Here is a 14509-nt window from a genome sequence, read left to right on the forward strand (position 1 = left end):
TAGTCTATATCTTCAGATATTTCGTTCTAATTCCAATCTCTGACAGTTTTTTTTTTTTTAATTATGTCGTCCTAATCTTTAACGATGTACTGTTTGCCCTTTAAGCTAAAGGAGGTGGATGATTAAAGAAAATGAATGATTATAAAACAGTTGGTTGAATGAGAATGTGGGAGGAAACGGGGAACTCCGAAGAAACCTGTGGAGACCTCGTTGTCCACCGCGAACTCACTTGAGCTGGGATCTAACCAGACATCTTCACCATAGGTGAGCACTCTATCGCTAAATGCCTTGTCCGCTTTTCCAGTACATATATGTGTAATTTTCCATCAATTACCAACACTAATGTGCCTGGTTACTAGATAAATTCACATATTTGTTACCGTCTGGGAGGGTAGAAACTGAATTTCGATACAAAATAATATTAAAGTTGATAACGATATGGTTTGTCATTCCATACTTTCCATACTTTTTAAATTTTGTATTGATTTCAGTATAACGATTAGTTGATCACATTCTGCAATCATTCCATTACTTTATAGTTTTCTTCCAACTTCGAAACAAAAACCCATGAGAATTCACTCAAATCACGTTCAATGTTTGAAGTAAATAATATGAGTCTATAGACTAATTCAGCCATTATTTGATGTACGTACATGTATGTAACTTTTCATACATGTACGTGCATAAAAAGTTCTTTGTAGATATTTTTATAAAAAGGCCTTGTGTCCATCTTAAACATAAATTAAACATAACTTTCTTACAAGGCTGTCTGTATTCTTTATTATAAATTAACAAGAAATGTAACAGTTTCGGAAGTATATCACTTCCTTCTTCAGACTACTATTTCAACTGAAATCGTGTTATGTTATCTATGATTTCAGTTGAAATAGTAGTCTGAAGAAGGAAGTGATATACTTCCGAAACTGTTACATTTCTCGTTAATTTATAATAAAGAATACAGACAGCCTTGTAAGAAAGTTATGTTTAATTTATGAAAAAGTTCTTTGTTTTATTGTTATCAGCAAAAAGTAATTCAGTTTTACTTTTCTTTGAAGTACTGCTGACGTTGAAACTTAAAAAATTAAATCCTAACCAAAGCAAACTTATATTAATAACCTTAATGTGCTGAGACACATCGTCCCATCATCAAATAATGTGTCTGATGAAAGTAATGATTCATCGTTAAAACTGAAATACTAGGTTATTAAATTTTTATTCTTACCTTTTTTTTAAAATTTTTTACTATTATTTCCCCTGTACTTTATATACAACTACCATAGCTAATTAGTTCTCATGATTTATCACTATGAAGCATTACCTACCAAAAATAATATAACATTACAAGTAGTAGAATAAATTAAATGTAATAACTACTTCAGACATTAAATTGTGATGCAAATAATCCAATTCAATATTGCTACAGTATCTGTTCTTAAGTAGTAAGATGCTATGATCAGATTAGATTGCATCAATTACGCTAGAATTCAATATCTTAAGAAATTCTTACTTTTAATTTATCCTACTACAGTATGCGGCAAAACAAACAATACTGAAGTTCACGTATGGATAACTTGCAGGTGCAATGGGTGTGAGCCATGAATGCCACCTGTTTTTTCAATTGTGTGTGGACCAGCGTAGTGTGCAGTTGGCGCGTAGATAATGTTGTTCCACAACAGAGGAGAAAGTGTTTATTGTCGACCACTATTTCTGCTCATACGGTGTGGGGCGTCAGAATGGGCTGAGCGTGAAATTCGTACGAAATTATTTCGTGGAATGATTTAGCAAGGTAGCTCCAAATAACACGATTATCTTGTGTATCATTAAAAAGTTCCGTCGTACTGGATCTGTGTTGTGTCGACGAAAATGAACGACTGGGCGCGGAAGGACAGTCACCACAAACGAGAATCATGAACGAGTTCTCGAACAGATGTTACGGTCCCCAAGGTGAAGGCTATGGCGCACGCCAGCGAGTAAGTGACAGATCTGTTAAGCGAATGTTTAAGGCCATTGGTGCGTTTCCATACTGTATTCAAGTAGGGTAGCGTCTCACTGCAGGAGATGAGCCACACGTCTACAGTGTTAGCTATGGCGTATGAACTATTGAGCTATTGAGATTTCTTGACGGTTTTCTGCGTGAAGTTTCGAGCCGAAGCTCCTGCCTTCCATGTGTGTTATTGACTTGGCAGCTGGATGCAGACGTAAGTGTTCTGAAGGACTGCAACTGTCGCGAGTCCTTTGGGTTCTCTTCTTTCTAGCCTAACGCGGGCCTGGCATTGGATAAGTTCGTCTTGGCGGTGGTGGTCTGTTTCCAATCTGGGCGACTGCTGGATTTGTTTGTGTGCGGACGTTGTCCCAGAATCTTGTCGAAAGCGTTTGCCTTACCTCGCTGAGGAGAGGCAGTTCCAAGTCTTCATGTATTTGCACTATTGATGTGTCCAGGGAATGGCCAGTTATCGCTCTTGCTGCTCGGTTTTGTAGTGTCTGGAGGTGCCGAAGGTGGGATTGCGCTGCATGCTGCCAGGCTGGGTGTGTGTACAGCAGAAGGGGACGAATGCACATCACGTACACATTTCTTCGTGCTTCATGGGATAGTTGGGGACTGAGGAGAATCGGAAGGAGTGCTTTGAATCTTCTTGTGGCAGCTGCTGTCGTTTCGTTGATGTGTTGGGCAAACGTCAACTTGCTGTCTAGGATGACTCCTAAGTATTTGGCCTGTGGTTGCTGATCGAGATGGGTACCGTGCAGCGTCAGGTGGTAGTCCCTCCTCTTGCGGTGCTTCCCGAAGTCGACGAGCGCTGTCTTCACTGGGTTGATTTTGATTTTCCACTTCTTGGTCAAGTCCTCTATGTAGTTCAGATGCCTCTGGAGTGCCACTTCTGCATACCTCCGGTTGTGGTTACTCGCGAAGATCGCAGTGTCATCAGCAAAGGTGGCCGTCATTGTGCGCACAGTCGTTGGGAGGTCGGCTGTGTATATACTGTAGAGCAAGGGGGATATGCATGATCCTTGAGGGACCCCTGCTCTAATCTGTCTTGCTGCTGCAGTTGCCCCAGCATGGTGCACTTTAAAGGTGCGATGTTGGAGGTAGCTGTGGATCACTTTGACTAGGTATGGCGAAATTCCTGCTATCCGGAGTTTGTGGATGAGTCCGGAGTGCCACACTCTATCGAAGGCTTTCTCGATGTCGAGGAAAATTCCCAGAGTGTGGCCTCCGGCGTTGAACTGGTGCGTGATATTTTCTGTTACTCTGACCAGCTGCAGGGTCGTGCTATGGCCAGATCTGAATCCAAATTGGTGCTGCGGCACAATGTTCAATTCTTCTGTCTGCTGAAGAAGTCTTCGCTGGATGACCCTTTCGGCCACCTTGCTGATATGTGACAGGAGGCTTATTGGCCTGTGGTTCTTGATTTCTGATCTTGATCCTTTTCCTTTTGGTATCATGATCAGCCTGGCTTCCTTCCAGCAGGAAGGGTAATGGCCTGTTTGAAGGATGCCGTTGATAATTCTACATAGGAGGACTATCACTTTCCGTGGGGCATGCTTGATTGCTAGAGGAGGTATCCTGTCTGCTCCGGCTGCTCGCTTGGGGTGGATTCTTCTGATCAGTTGCTGAACCTCTCTTGGCGTGGTCAGTTGGTCTGCTGGGCATTGGGTTGGTTGTTGGATGAGCTGGAGGCTTTCCTCTACTGCTTCTAAGGTGGCTGGATCCGGTTGGATCTGATGTTCCTGGAACGTGCCTTCCCAATGAGCCGCGAAGAGTTCAGCTTGATCTGGAGCAGAATATGCCATGCCTTGTGGGCCTCGAATCGGCTGCGTACGAGTCGGTCCTTGGGTTTTCGTGATGGAGCGCAGGAACCTCCAGAAGTCCGGCGATGGTGCGTCTAGTTCTTGCAGCGTCTTGGGTTTTATCAGCAGCCTATGGTTCAGTTATGAAAGCCATGTGCACCTTATTGGCTGCATCAACCGACAAACAACTGGTTTTGTCGGGTTTGAACGGCCCGGTGTGATCATATAGAAATCATTACACAGTCCAGGGCTTACAATTTGGTTTGCAGTGTCCAGACATGGAATATTGAGCCCGTATTTCGTCTAGGATGATGAAAATAATCCGCAAACTTTGAACCAGGATCGATACAGAAACTTGATTATTGACCCATTCTTGCGTGATTTGCTCGACTTTTGCCGCGCCAGAAGTCTACCGTTACAATAACAATGGATGCAACCAGACGGTGCTACAACCCACACTGCAGGAGAGTCACTTGCCTTTCGCAATGAGAATTTGGACATCACTTGATATCCCATGGAACGAATTTCCCATATTCTTCCCACTTTCCTGATTTCACCGCTCCAGATGCCTACATATGGAGTATGCTGAAGGAAGCAATTTTTCTAACAGATAACCTTCCTACCCCTATACCGGAGTTAGGAGAGAGAATTCGTTCTTTTTCTTCTTTTTTGTCGTTGCAGCAACCATGTTCATCACTCTACACGACTGCTATGAATAATGTATGCGACGTAATGGTCGACATTTTGAACACACAATGTACATGCGCGCTTCCTTTTAAATTTACAATATATGTTGAGTAACATTCAGTTGACATTCGTTTGATATTTCTTATGTTTTACTATGTTACAAAACAAATAAATAAGTAAAAATGTCAACGGTGTGATTTTAGTACTGTTCGTTTTGTCACATACTGTATGTGTAGTGTGTTATATTAATATCAGTACGTAATGTCCTATAGTGATACCCGGTACTTCAACAACATACTTTTAGATATTGCCCCTTACCTTGGGCAGCACTTTTCTGTCTTCATTAGTTTAACAGAAATTAATGAACGTAATTTATGAAGATATATAATTATTTATTTACTTTACTTTCAGGGAGGTTTTCTGATTGCCCGTCTTGTGAAGTACATTACGGAGAATTTCGCTAACGAGGACATGGCAGTAGAGGTGGAACAGTTCTTTCACTCACATCCATCGCCAGGAACAGAACGCACAGTTCAGCAGAGTGTGGAGACAATTCGGTTGAATGCTAATTGGCTGAAAAGGGATGAGGCGGCTATTAGGGAATATCTTGTGAGCCGCAGAAAGCTAAATAATGAAACTACGGACTAATCTATAGGATGACTTCTTGCTATGAATATCCTATAAGGAACTTACATGGGAGATATTGAAAACCAGTGCAACTGGTGATCGTTCATTTTTTTTTTCAGAGTAGTGTGAGGTTGTGATTCAGTTATGATAATAATATTATTAATAATAAAAATAATAATCGTGCTTTACAAATGATGAAAACGAATTTTTTGTCTCAAAGAATTCTCAGTATTAACTGAGGAATGAGTGCTTGTGCTACTATTATATATATATATCTGTGTGTTCACGCATGTGTGTTAAAGTGTGCGTGTGTTTCTATTATTAATATAATTTTAATTTCACAAAAATAATTTCCCTTGGAAATAAAATATATTTCTAATTTATCTACATGGTAGATCACTTTAATGGAGCATACGTTTTGTTTGCCAAATTTCTAGGCAAAAATATGTATGATTATGTACATAGTATACATATATATAAAAACTTCTAAATATGTATAAATATACTGTTTTAAGTGCAAATATGCTGGTACAATACAATGTGTATACCTCAATATTTAATATTACCTAGATATGTTGTTTTTAAAAAATTATAATATGGATTCAGTTTGCAGCATAATATGGATTCAATTTACCAGATACCATAATAAATTTGGTAATCTTAATCATTTTTGAGAGTAGATCTTATCTACAAAAGGATGTTGAGATGTAAAAATCGTTCTCTGCTACTTTCACTACACCAAAAATTGAAATTTTACATATTTCGTTACATACTGTAATACACAATAAACAGTAAACAGGCACCTTCAGTACGAAATCCCTTCACGTACATCCATATGTATTATTATGAAAATAGAGGTTTGTAAGTGACGAAGTAGTTAAATCTGCTGAAGAAAAGAAATGGTTCGCTAGACCATGGGGGAATTACCGCCCCCTTCCCATTTTTAACTTACCGGACAGATGCAGCGGGATTCGATTCCAAGTTCAATAATCATTTCTCTCTCCTATCTCACACACTGATTGTGTAAAAATTACACTATGTTCGAGTCAATCGTACTGAAAGTTTTCAAATCCAAGTACGAAGTTTTTATGTTTGTTTGTTAACATGAGTGTTCATATTACGTATTTGGTTCGTGAGATATGAGGATGTGCAGTGTAAAACTTAAACTTTTGAAGTTGTGAATGTACTGTGCAAATTTTGTTTATATATGTTAAAAATCCATGACTTATACTTCTCTGCATTCTCTTATGTTTGGAATAGATCAGAACTATTAAAAGTAAATTTACGTTGCCGAGTCTGTAGACTTCATTTTTTTCTCCACCATTTCATACAATTGTTTGCCTCCGTATCCTGATTGACCTGACAATTACGGTCTTTCATATATCTAAATAGTATAAGACCAGCAATAGAATAGGAAAGAAATATGAGAAAAGAATGTTTTATAGATTTTTTTAATATTGTATAAAATTTAAACAAGTCAAGACATTATCTATGTAAAGTAGTTACTTCGCACACGTGTAGTACAGAAGTTTAATGAACTCCAAAAAGATCTCTATGTTTGCTGAAATGAGTGAGAAGTAAAAATGTAGTTGACTCTAAGGCTCTATTATATTCAGATTTTTGGTACTTCTAAGTGACTTGTGATATTGAGTGGATTGGACTTCAACTAAGTTGTTAAACTAGAAATTAATACTGATTTGATCTTCGACTCAATGTTTCATATCCATATAAACTGAAACTTTCTGCCCGTATTAGTTACTATCTCCTCACACATTGTACGTTTAAGTTCGTTTTTACAAGTATTATATGCAATGCAACATTTCGTTGCATTTCATTCCAGGTTGTTTGTGGAACATCCAAAATGTTTGAAAAAAGAAGAAATAAATAAATAAATGAAAATGTACATTGCAAATGAAACATTTGTAATTGCTGTAAGTACGAAATATTAAACCCAAATGGATGTCCTGGTCACGTGATTGTAATGAAGCAATGTGCTAAGTCAGAAGAAAATGTGATTACTGTAGGGGATGTACAGAGAACATATACATATGCATTTTTAGTTTAGCTTTTTAAAGTAATGGAGAATTATTTTAAGATAGCGAACTTTTCCAAATTAAAGATACCATGGAGAAGTCAGTTAGCAAAACTTCAGTTTGTAAAATTTCATGCATCTATGTTGTAGTGAAAGTAGATAAGTATTTTTTTTGAGAACTGTAGTGTATATTTTATTGCATGAACGCTTACATGCAATTATACAATACTTTATTCTTGTCTAAGAAAAAAATAATCTCATGTAAATTCATCTATTTGATATTCAGATCATGACATTATTTATTATTTATAGCTCAAGTGAATTAAGGTTTGTCTCTCTGTCTCTCTCTCTCTCTCTCTCTCTCTCTCTCTCTCTCTCTCTATCCTGTTCTGTCCAGTTAATAGGCCAGTTAAGAAATATTTTTAGTTTCTGTTTCGAAATTAAATTGCAAATACAAATCCAGTATGCTTTACGTACATCTTACATAATATTTTGTCGATGATCTATTATTTAACAATATTCTTTTGTATGTATGTGTGTGAATGCTCAAGGATTCTGTTGTATGTATTCACATACTGTAGATATGTTTTTTGAGCGTGCTTGCTTGTGTGTTGTAGTAACTTCCAAAAAAGAAAGAAGTCCTGTTGCTACATATTTTCTTATTTTCCCAGTACAACCGTGTCTTGCTATTAAAACAAAGTAATGTTTTATGGTGAATGAACATTTTATTTCATCGTCGCCTTTTTTAACCCTCTTTTCCTTGTTTATCATTGTTATTTAGTGTTTGTTAATCCCCATACCCACTCTTTTCCCGCTTTTCAAACGTTCAAATGATAGTCATAACCATGAAATTTAAGTAGAAAGCGTGGAAGTATTGAAGGTTACTAATTACGGTTGCGTCCAACCAGTAGAGAGCGATATGTATGGAAAATCAGTAGACAGATAGTGATGTGACGCCAAGGGACAATTGTGGAACCTCTTTACAAAATTGACAAATCACTCTCCCAGATTTTGCAAATTAGTAGACATTTTTGTACCAGACCAGAAATTGAGATTATCCATGACTACACATCATCCACAAAGTGAAAGAACTCCACGGTTGTGAAAGCAGTGGTAGCAAGAATCCATCGGAATCTCGTAAGACTCCAATCGGTAATGATATGACAGATGATGGTTTTAAAAATATTTATGTCCCGAGTACTCCGTAGCGACCCGAGACTGTCATCTTTCCGGAGTAACACAGATCATTTCCTCATCCATCAATTAAAGCAGATTAGAGTCATAAAATATTATATCGCACTTCAGCGTTCCGCTAAAAGTCAATGTAGAGGAATTTTTTTGACGGTAAGCTTTTCAAAATCGAATCAACTTTCAATTACCACAAATACATTCATCAAGTTTTCACATTTCTCGTAAGAAAGCTCCGAGAATTCACCGAACCAGCATCCTATTGCAGTTATAGTTCGGTGAGGCGTGTACTGTTTATTACCGTGTTATTTAACTATATTTTTGTGAACAAGGAAATTAAAACTTTACCAGAAGTGTATTAGGGTTCCATGCTGGACTCGACAAGCACGAGTCTAATCAAGGACACCATATTATAATCAACAATTGGACTTCTTGCAGCATTCTGGGCCACTTCACAAGGCAACGATGACTCGAATGGAACTCCGACTTCAATGCTAGTTATGACAGTTATTTTGCGAATCCAGACTGCAATCAATTGGATTACAAATTATGGATCATTCTGGTCGGAATGATTCGCACGGGACGACGTCCCTAAATCGTCAATCTGAAGCATTCATTCTTTACATCATCACACCGTACATGCCACCATTAATGACTGATCTTAGCGACTTTGGGAATGCATAAATGCAATCATGTTGAGTAATTGGCATTACGTATTTATACACAAAAGAATTTACGGTACATAGATTCCTTAATAAACACTTAGTGGTTTAATAGACAGTCTCTTTTGTAAATTAAAATTCGATAATATGTTTAATATTTATTGTTTCCCAAATGCCATATGTTGTTTGTCGTAATGGTATATGACGTAATAATTGATTTTAAAACATGCATCTTGACAAAGGGAAGTATTTAGACAACATTGTTTCACTAAATTTGACTTTCTATAAGCACTACAAAAATTAAATAGGGAAATTATAGCATTCTTTATTTTTTCAGTACAACAATACCTTGTACAACGCGGTTTATTAGTTTTAAGACATTATTAAAAACTGCGTTTTTCGTGGTATATTTTCAATATCTTTAAATTGAATTCGTTCAGCACAAAATTTAAGGTAATAAGTTTAAAAATGAAATAAATATATACACTAAATAATATAGGAAATCTTTTTAAATGTATGAGTTGTAAAAAAAAAAAAATGCATACAGTATTTATTTAATTGTAAATGAAATATTTAAGTTTACGTTCTTATGATTATACTCTGTAGGCTAAAGGAGTTTATTAATGAAGGTGGATGATTATGAAACTAATTAATGGAATGAGAATGTGGGAGAAAATCGAAAATCCACGAACACGATATTGTCCACCACAGATCGAATATTCCGCTATGCTCGTAAATACAATGCTGTAAATACAATGCTCGTACATTGTAATACTTCAGCTGTTACAATGCTGTAACATTATAATTTCACAATCTACGTAAATTTTTTCCTTGTAACTAACCACCACGACATTTATAATTAGTCCTCCGTCGGTGACCGTAGTAACCCTGTCTTAGCCTCCCTTCTCAACACAAATTTTCAGGTGGTTTTGAACTGCCAATTCGCTTCAATTTTGCTTCCCTATAACAATTTATACATGCATTATAAAAATACTTTCGCAGCAACTTAACTTGGGTTAATATCAACTTACTGGTGGCCGTCTCTTCGTAGAGGCAGTGTGGTGACGAAAATGAACTTGTCCAAAATCATAAATCAAAATGAAAGTGGGAATCAGCTTCAAAACAGATCTATTGTGAATTTCAAGCTTAAATTCTCTTCTGGAAATAAATTTCAAAGATAAAAAGAACCTATTACTCTTACACCCACATTTGTCAAGAACGAAAGTGGAAATAAACAAATTAGGATGAAAACGTAAAGTAAGCAAACTCAAATCAAATTATATATTGACGGTAAAATGTATTACACAAGTTTACCTTCGGTTACTCCTAAATAGGAAGTCCTAATCTGTATCAATTTTTTCCATGCAGTAGTTTATCAAGTACTTCGCAATGCTCACATGAAACCGTTTTGCGTGGTGTTTTTTTTTTTTTTCGGAAGGGGGGGAGTATGCATATTTTGACTTTCGAACCAATTATTTTAGTCATCAGACCGCAATTCCTTGAAGATTCTCATTCTCCACAACGGTAACTATATTAATTTCGTCACTAATCTAGTCCTATAATAAAATGAAGGCAGTGTTGGGTAAGTTACTTATAAAAATGTAACGCGTTACAAGTTACTTTACTTTCTCTTAAAATGTAACGCGTTACTTGCCCCCAAAAAGTAACTGTTACTTTACTTCGAAAGTAACGCGTTACTAACGCGTTACTTGGAGGTCCGAAACTTTAAAAAAGTGGAAAAAAATATGACTTCAATTTTCCGTACTACTATTACTACCGCTATTATTATTATTATTATTATTATTATTATTATTATTATTATTATTATTATTATTATTATTATTATTATTATTATTATTATTATTGCACGTTCTGAATCGCTTTATGTAAATGCAAGGACAAATTTTTACTTGATATATGAACATTTTCATATAATGTAACATTGATAAAATGCCATACTGCATTACTCGTAGGGATTGACACGAGCGAGTTTTCTTTGACACTCGATTCGACTAGAAACAGACATCTTTGAGCTCGACCCGAGAAGTCGACTCGAAAAATTTCCTCCAACTCGACTCGAATTGGGGTTGAGTTTCGAGTCGACTCGAGCCAAATCCGGTGTGTAGTTTCAAGTACATTCTTTAAGTATATTACATAGACAGTATAAGTATTATCAATGACACTACTACTACTACAACGTATATTTATTATTATTATTATAACACTGTATATAAAAAGAAAGATAGGCGGTTTGTATTTGAATACTAAAAAACTAGTTGATTGCCAACCTCGGTAGTCGTGAAGTCTAGTAGTCAAGGACATTGTTCACGAGCTTCTGAATTTGGGTTGAGGGTCCAAGTTGAGTATTCGGGCTCGAGCCAAACACTGTTAAAAGTTAGAGGGCACTGGCCAAATATCTTCAAAACTGCTCTGCCCGGGTTTAGAATTGTCAACGAACCGAGCAAATGGCTCATCCCTACCACGCCAGCTCGAGCCGATGGCTCACCCTAAGTGAGCCTGCTCGAGCCATCTTCTCAGTTGAGCCGAGCCAAGCTGAGCTTGTTATAAAAAAATATCTTGTGGTCTCGCTATCGAGACGAGACGGGATGCGAGCCCTGTCCTCTCTCGTGAGCGACACTAAAAGTATTCCATATTACTGTTTAGCTTACATTTGTCATGGCTTTCGGTTTCCAGTGTAATCAGGCCATGATTTCAAGACGACTTAAAACGAACGAGCCATTTATCAAACTCGACTGGACTCGAAACTCGACGCGAAAAATTGAATCGGCTCGGAACTCGACTTTAGGATATTAACCTTGACTTGACTCGAAACTCGACTCGAATTCGAGTCGAGTCGAGTTTTAGCTTGAATCGTGCTCATCCCTATACGTTAGGAAAAATGGCTCAGTAGTGTAATAATAACAAGAATGTTATGTAAAACTAAAAATAAAGAATATAGAGAAACATTACACTACTCTATAATTAACGGGACTCTAGAATAAGCAAACTGATCTGAAAGAACTCCAATATTACATACCATCAGCAAATTAATTTCTAGTAATAAAGTAGACCTGCTCATCAGAACACAGTTTATTCATATCAAGACCTTACTGTAAATCGTCAATTATGGCACCCTAGTTGTTGATAAATATTTTCCTCCGGGGCACTTCAGACACTTTACTTTTAAATTCTGTCCACCATCATCCTCAGCTCTTAAGAAAAAAGTATTCTTTCAAATGTTCGAACGGTAAAATATTTTCGTTCTCCATCTTTATAAAAACACCACCAATCAAGGTAAAATATACTACTGGTATCATTGCACTCCTAGTTCACTCACTGAATTTATTGATTTGGAGCTGTCAAAATCTACGACAAAATCTTCCAGGTGCTTGCAATCAGTACACGTGATTTCCCTAAAGCTGTCCTCATCTTCAAAAAACAAGTGGCACTACGAACTTATCTGTTTCTCTGTGTGTCTGTGACTGTCGGTCACTGACATACGTAGTTCATGCTCGATTGTTTCATTCTGAGAAATTCACTTACAGAAAAGAAACATTTGTTTCCGAAAAAAATATACATATATTGTAGTTACTGATCAGAAATGTAACGCGAAAAAAGTAACGCAAACTAGGTACGTTACTCAAAAATTTGTAACGCGTTACCGTTACAGTTACTTTGGGAAAAATGTAACGCGTTACTAGGAAACGTTACTTAAAAAGTAACGCGTTACTTGCGTTAAGTTACTTCCCAACACTGAATGAAGGCAACGAAACCTCTGGTTCGACAAAATTCAGTATTGTTCCCTCCACTCTAACCAGCTTGCCCCTTTCACAGTGTTGTCAGACCTCACTTTCACCCGCACAGGCGAACATGACACATCTCGTACATGGCTCGATTGACACCCGTGAACGCACACAATGATGAGTAGAGAAAGTGGAACCAGCCTTGAATCAACTAGGGCCTCTCATTGTGGTGCGATGTTGCAACATAGGGATCAGCTGCAACAGAAAAGATAGATCTTGCAAGTGTTTCCAGCTTTTACATTAAAAGAATGTAAAATCACAGTAGTAAGACAGTAATTTTGTTTTAATTTCTAGCAGATTGAAGATTGTGTCTTCCCATTTCAATACGATAGTGTTTCCAATTTCCAATCCTGCTTTTGATTTGTGATTTTAAGTCTAATTCAGAAACATACTTTAAATTTTTCCCTGATGGCTACGTGGTTAACATACGAGCGACGTTGGAGGTCCAGATTCGGTTCCCAGATATCTCACATGATTCTAAATCTTACATTCAGACGTAGACCCAAACCTAACGTAGTTTCATTGCCGCGAAGGACATTAAATTAAAAATAAATATATCTTTTTAAAAAATAATTAAGAGTGCTACTTCTGCATACCACGGGTGCCGATATCAATTAAGCATTATTAATACAAAAAATGTTAATTTCAATATTTTCAGGGCGTTGCTTAGGTTTTTGGGTTTAGTGTTCCTTACAGCAAGGCTACACGTTACGTGGACCTAAAGCTTAACATGCGATCAAAACCAGATAAGCTCCAGAGAGAATCAAACCCTGGTCGCTCGCGCTAAAAGCGCATACTCTAAACATATAGTCACAAATTATCTAGTTTAAAAGATTATATTATTATTATTATTATTATTATTAATGAAATGTAATAATAATAATAGTTGCTTTTTTATTGCTAGCTTATATTAGAGAGGAATTTATATGCTGTTTCTAAGCTATACTTTGAACTAAAGAACGAAAATTAAAGCACGCCTAAATAACACTTTTAAATGCCATTACTACAAGCACTGCAATGAGTGCACAATGAAACCTGTTCAATTGTTACCTCAGTAAGTTCTAAACTCAGGAGCGTCATTTCAGATCTTGCATGGGGGGAAGGGGGAGCAAGACCCCTTGATATAAGTAAAATTTCGCGTTTCTCATTGATTTACTACTATTTTATTGATAAAATCTTTATAAATCTCAAACTCGGGGGCGGGGCAATTGCCCCTGTCTTAACTTCATCCACCCTTTTCCATCAAGATCCTTTGTTCACTTCGTTTAACGTCCCATGACTATGTTTCGAGGGTAGGCGAGACGGTGATGATGATAGCGAATGTCATAAAATAAATGGTGGAATGAAGAAAGTGGAACACCGATCGGAACGGGAAAACTCCGAAAAAATACCCACACACAGCATTTGTTCAAGACAAAACCTATTTGGCGCGACCTGGAAGCGACCAACAGCACAAAAGATGAATGCTCTACTACTGAGCGACACTGATGCGTTCTTGAAGATAGTGTATTCGTTGCAAGATTCATTACCGGTATATAAGACGACTAAAAAGGCTCGTCCATCAATTACTTTTACATATGATATAAATGTCACTTTCTTATAATTTGATACTACAGTGCCATAAATATTTGATAAATATTTGGATAAATATTTGATAGTTTATTTTCTAAGAGTTCTATGGTAGCTTTTTTTTTTTTTTTTCAATTCATTAATCATTGAAAAAC

The 14509-nt window shown here is 36.9% G+C and overlaps 1 protein-coding gene across 1 annotated transcript in view; it reads left to right on the forward strand.

The window, feature by feature from the left end:
* The window catches only part of Psa (puromycin-sensitive aminopeptidase), a 379421-nt gene extending 371572 nt beyond the window's left edge, over positions 1–7849 (forward strand). The window contains exon 14 of the mRNA XM_081746220.1: positions 4885–7849. Coding sequence (XP_081602346.1) covers positions 4885–5121 — 237 coding nt within the window. The 3' untranslated portion in view covers positions 5122–7849. The remainder of the gene's footprint in view (positions 1–4884) is intronic.
* Positions 7850–14509: the final 6660 nt, after the last annotated feature.

Source organism: Thermobia domestica, chromosome 18, assembly GCF_964235325.1.
Source record: "Thermobia domestica chromosome 18, izTheDome1.hap1.1, whole genome shotgun sequence".
Classification (NCBI taxonomy): domain Eukaryota; kingdom Metazoa; phylum Arthropoda; class Insecta; order Zygentoma; family Lepismatidae; genus Thermobia; species Thermobia domestica.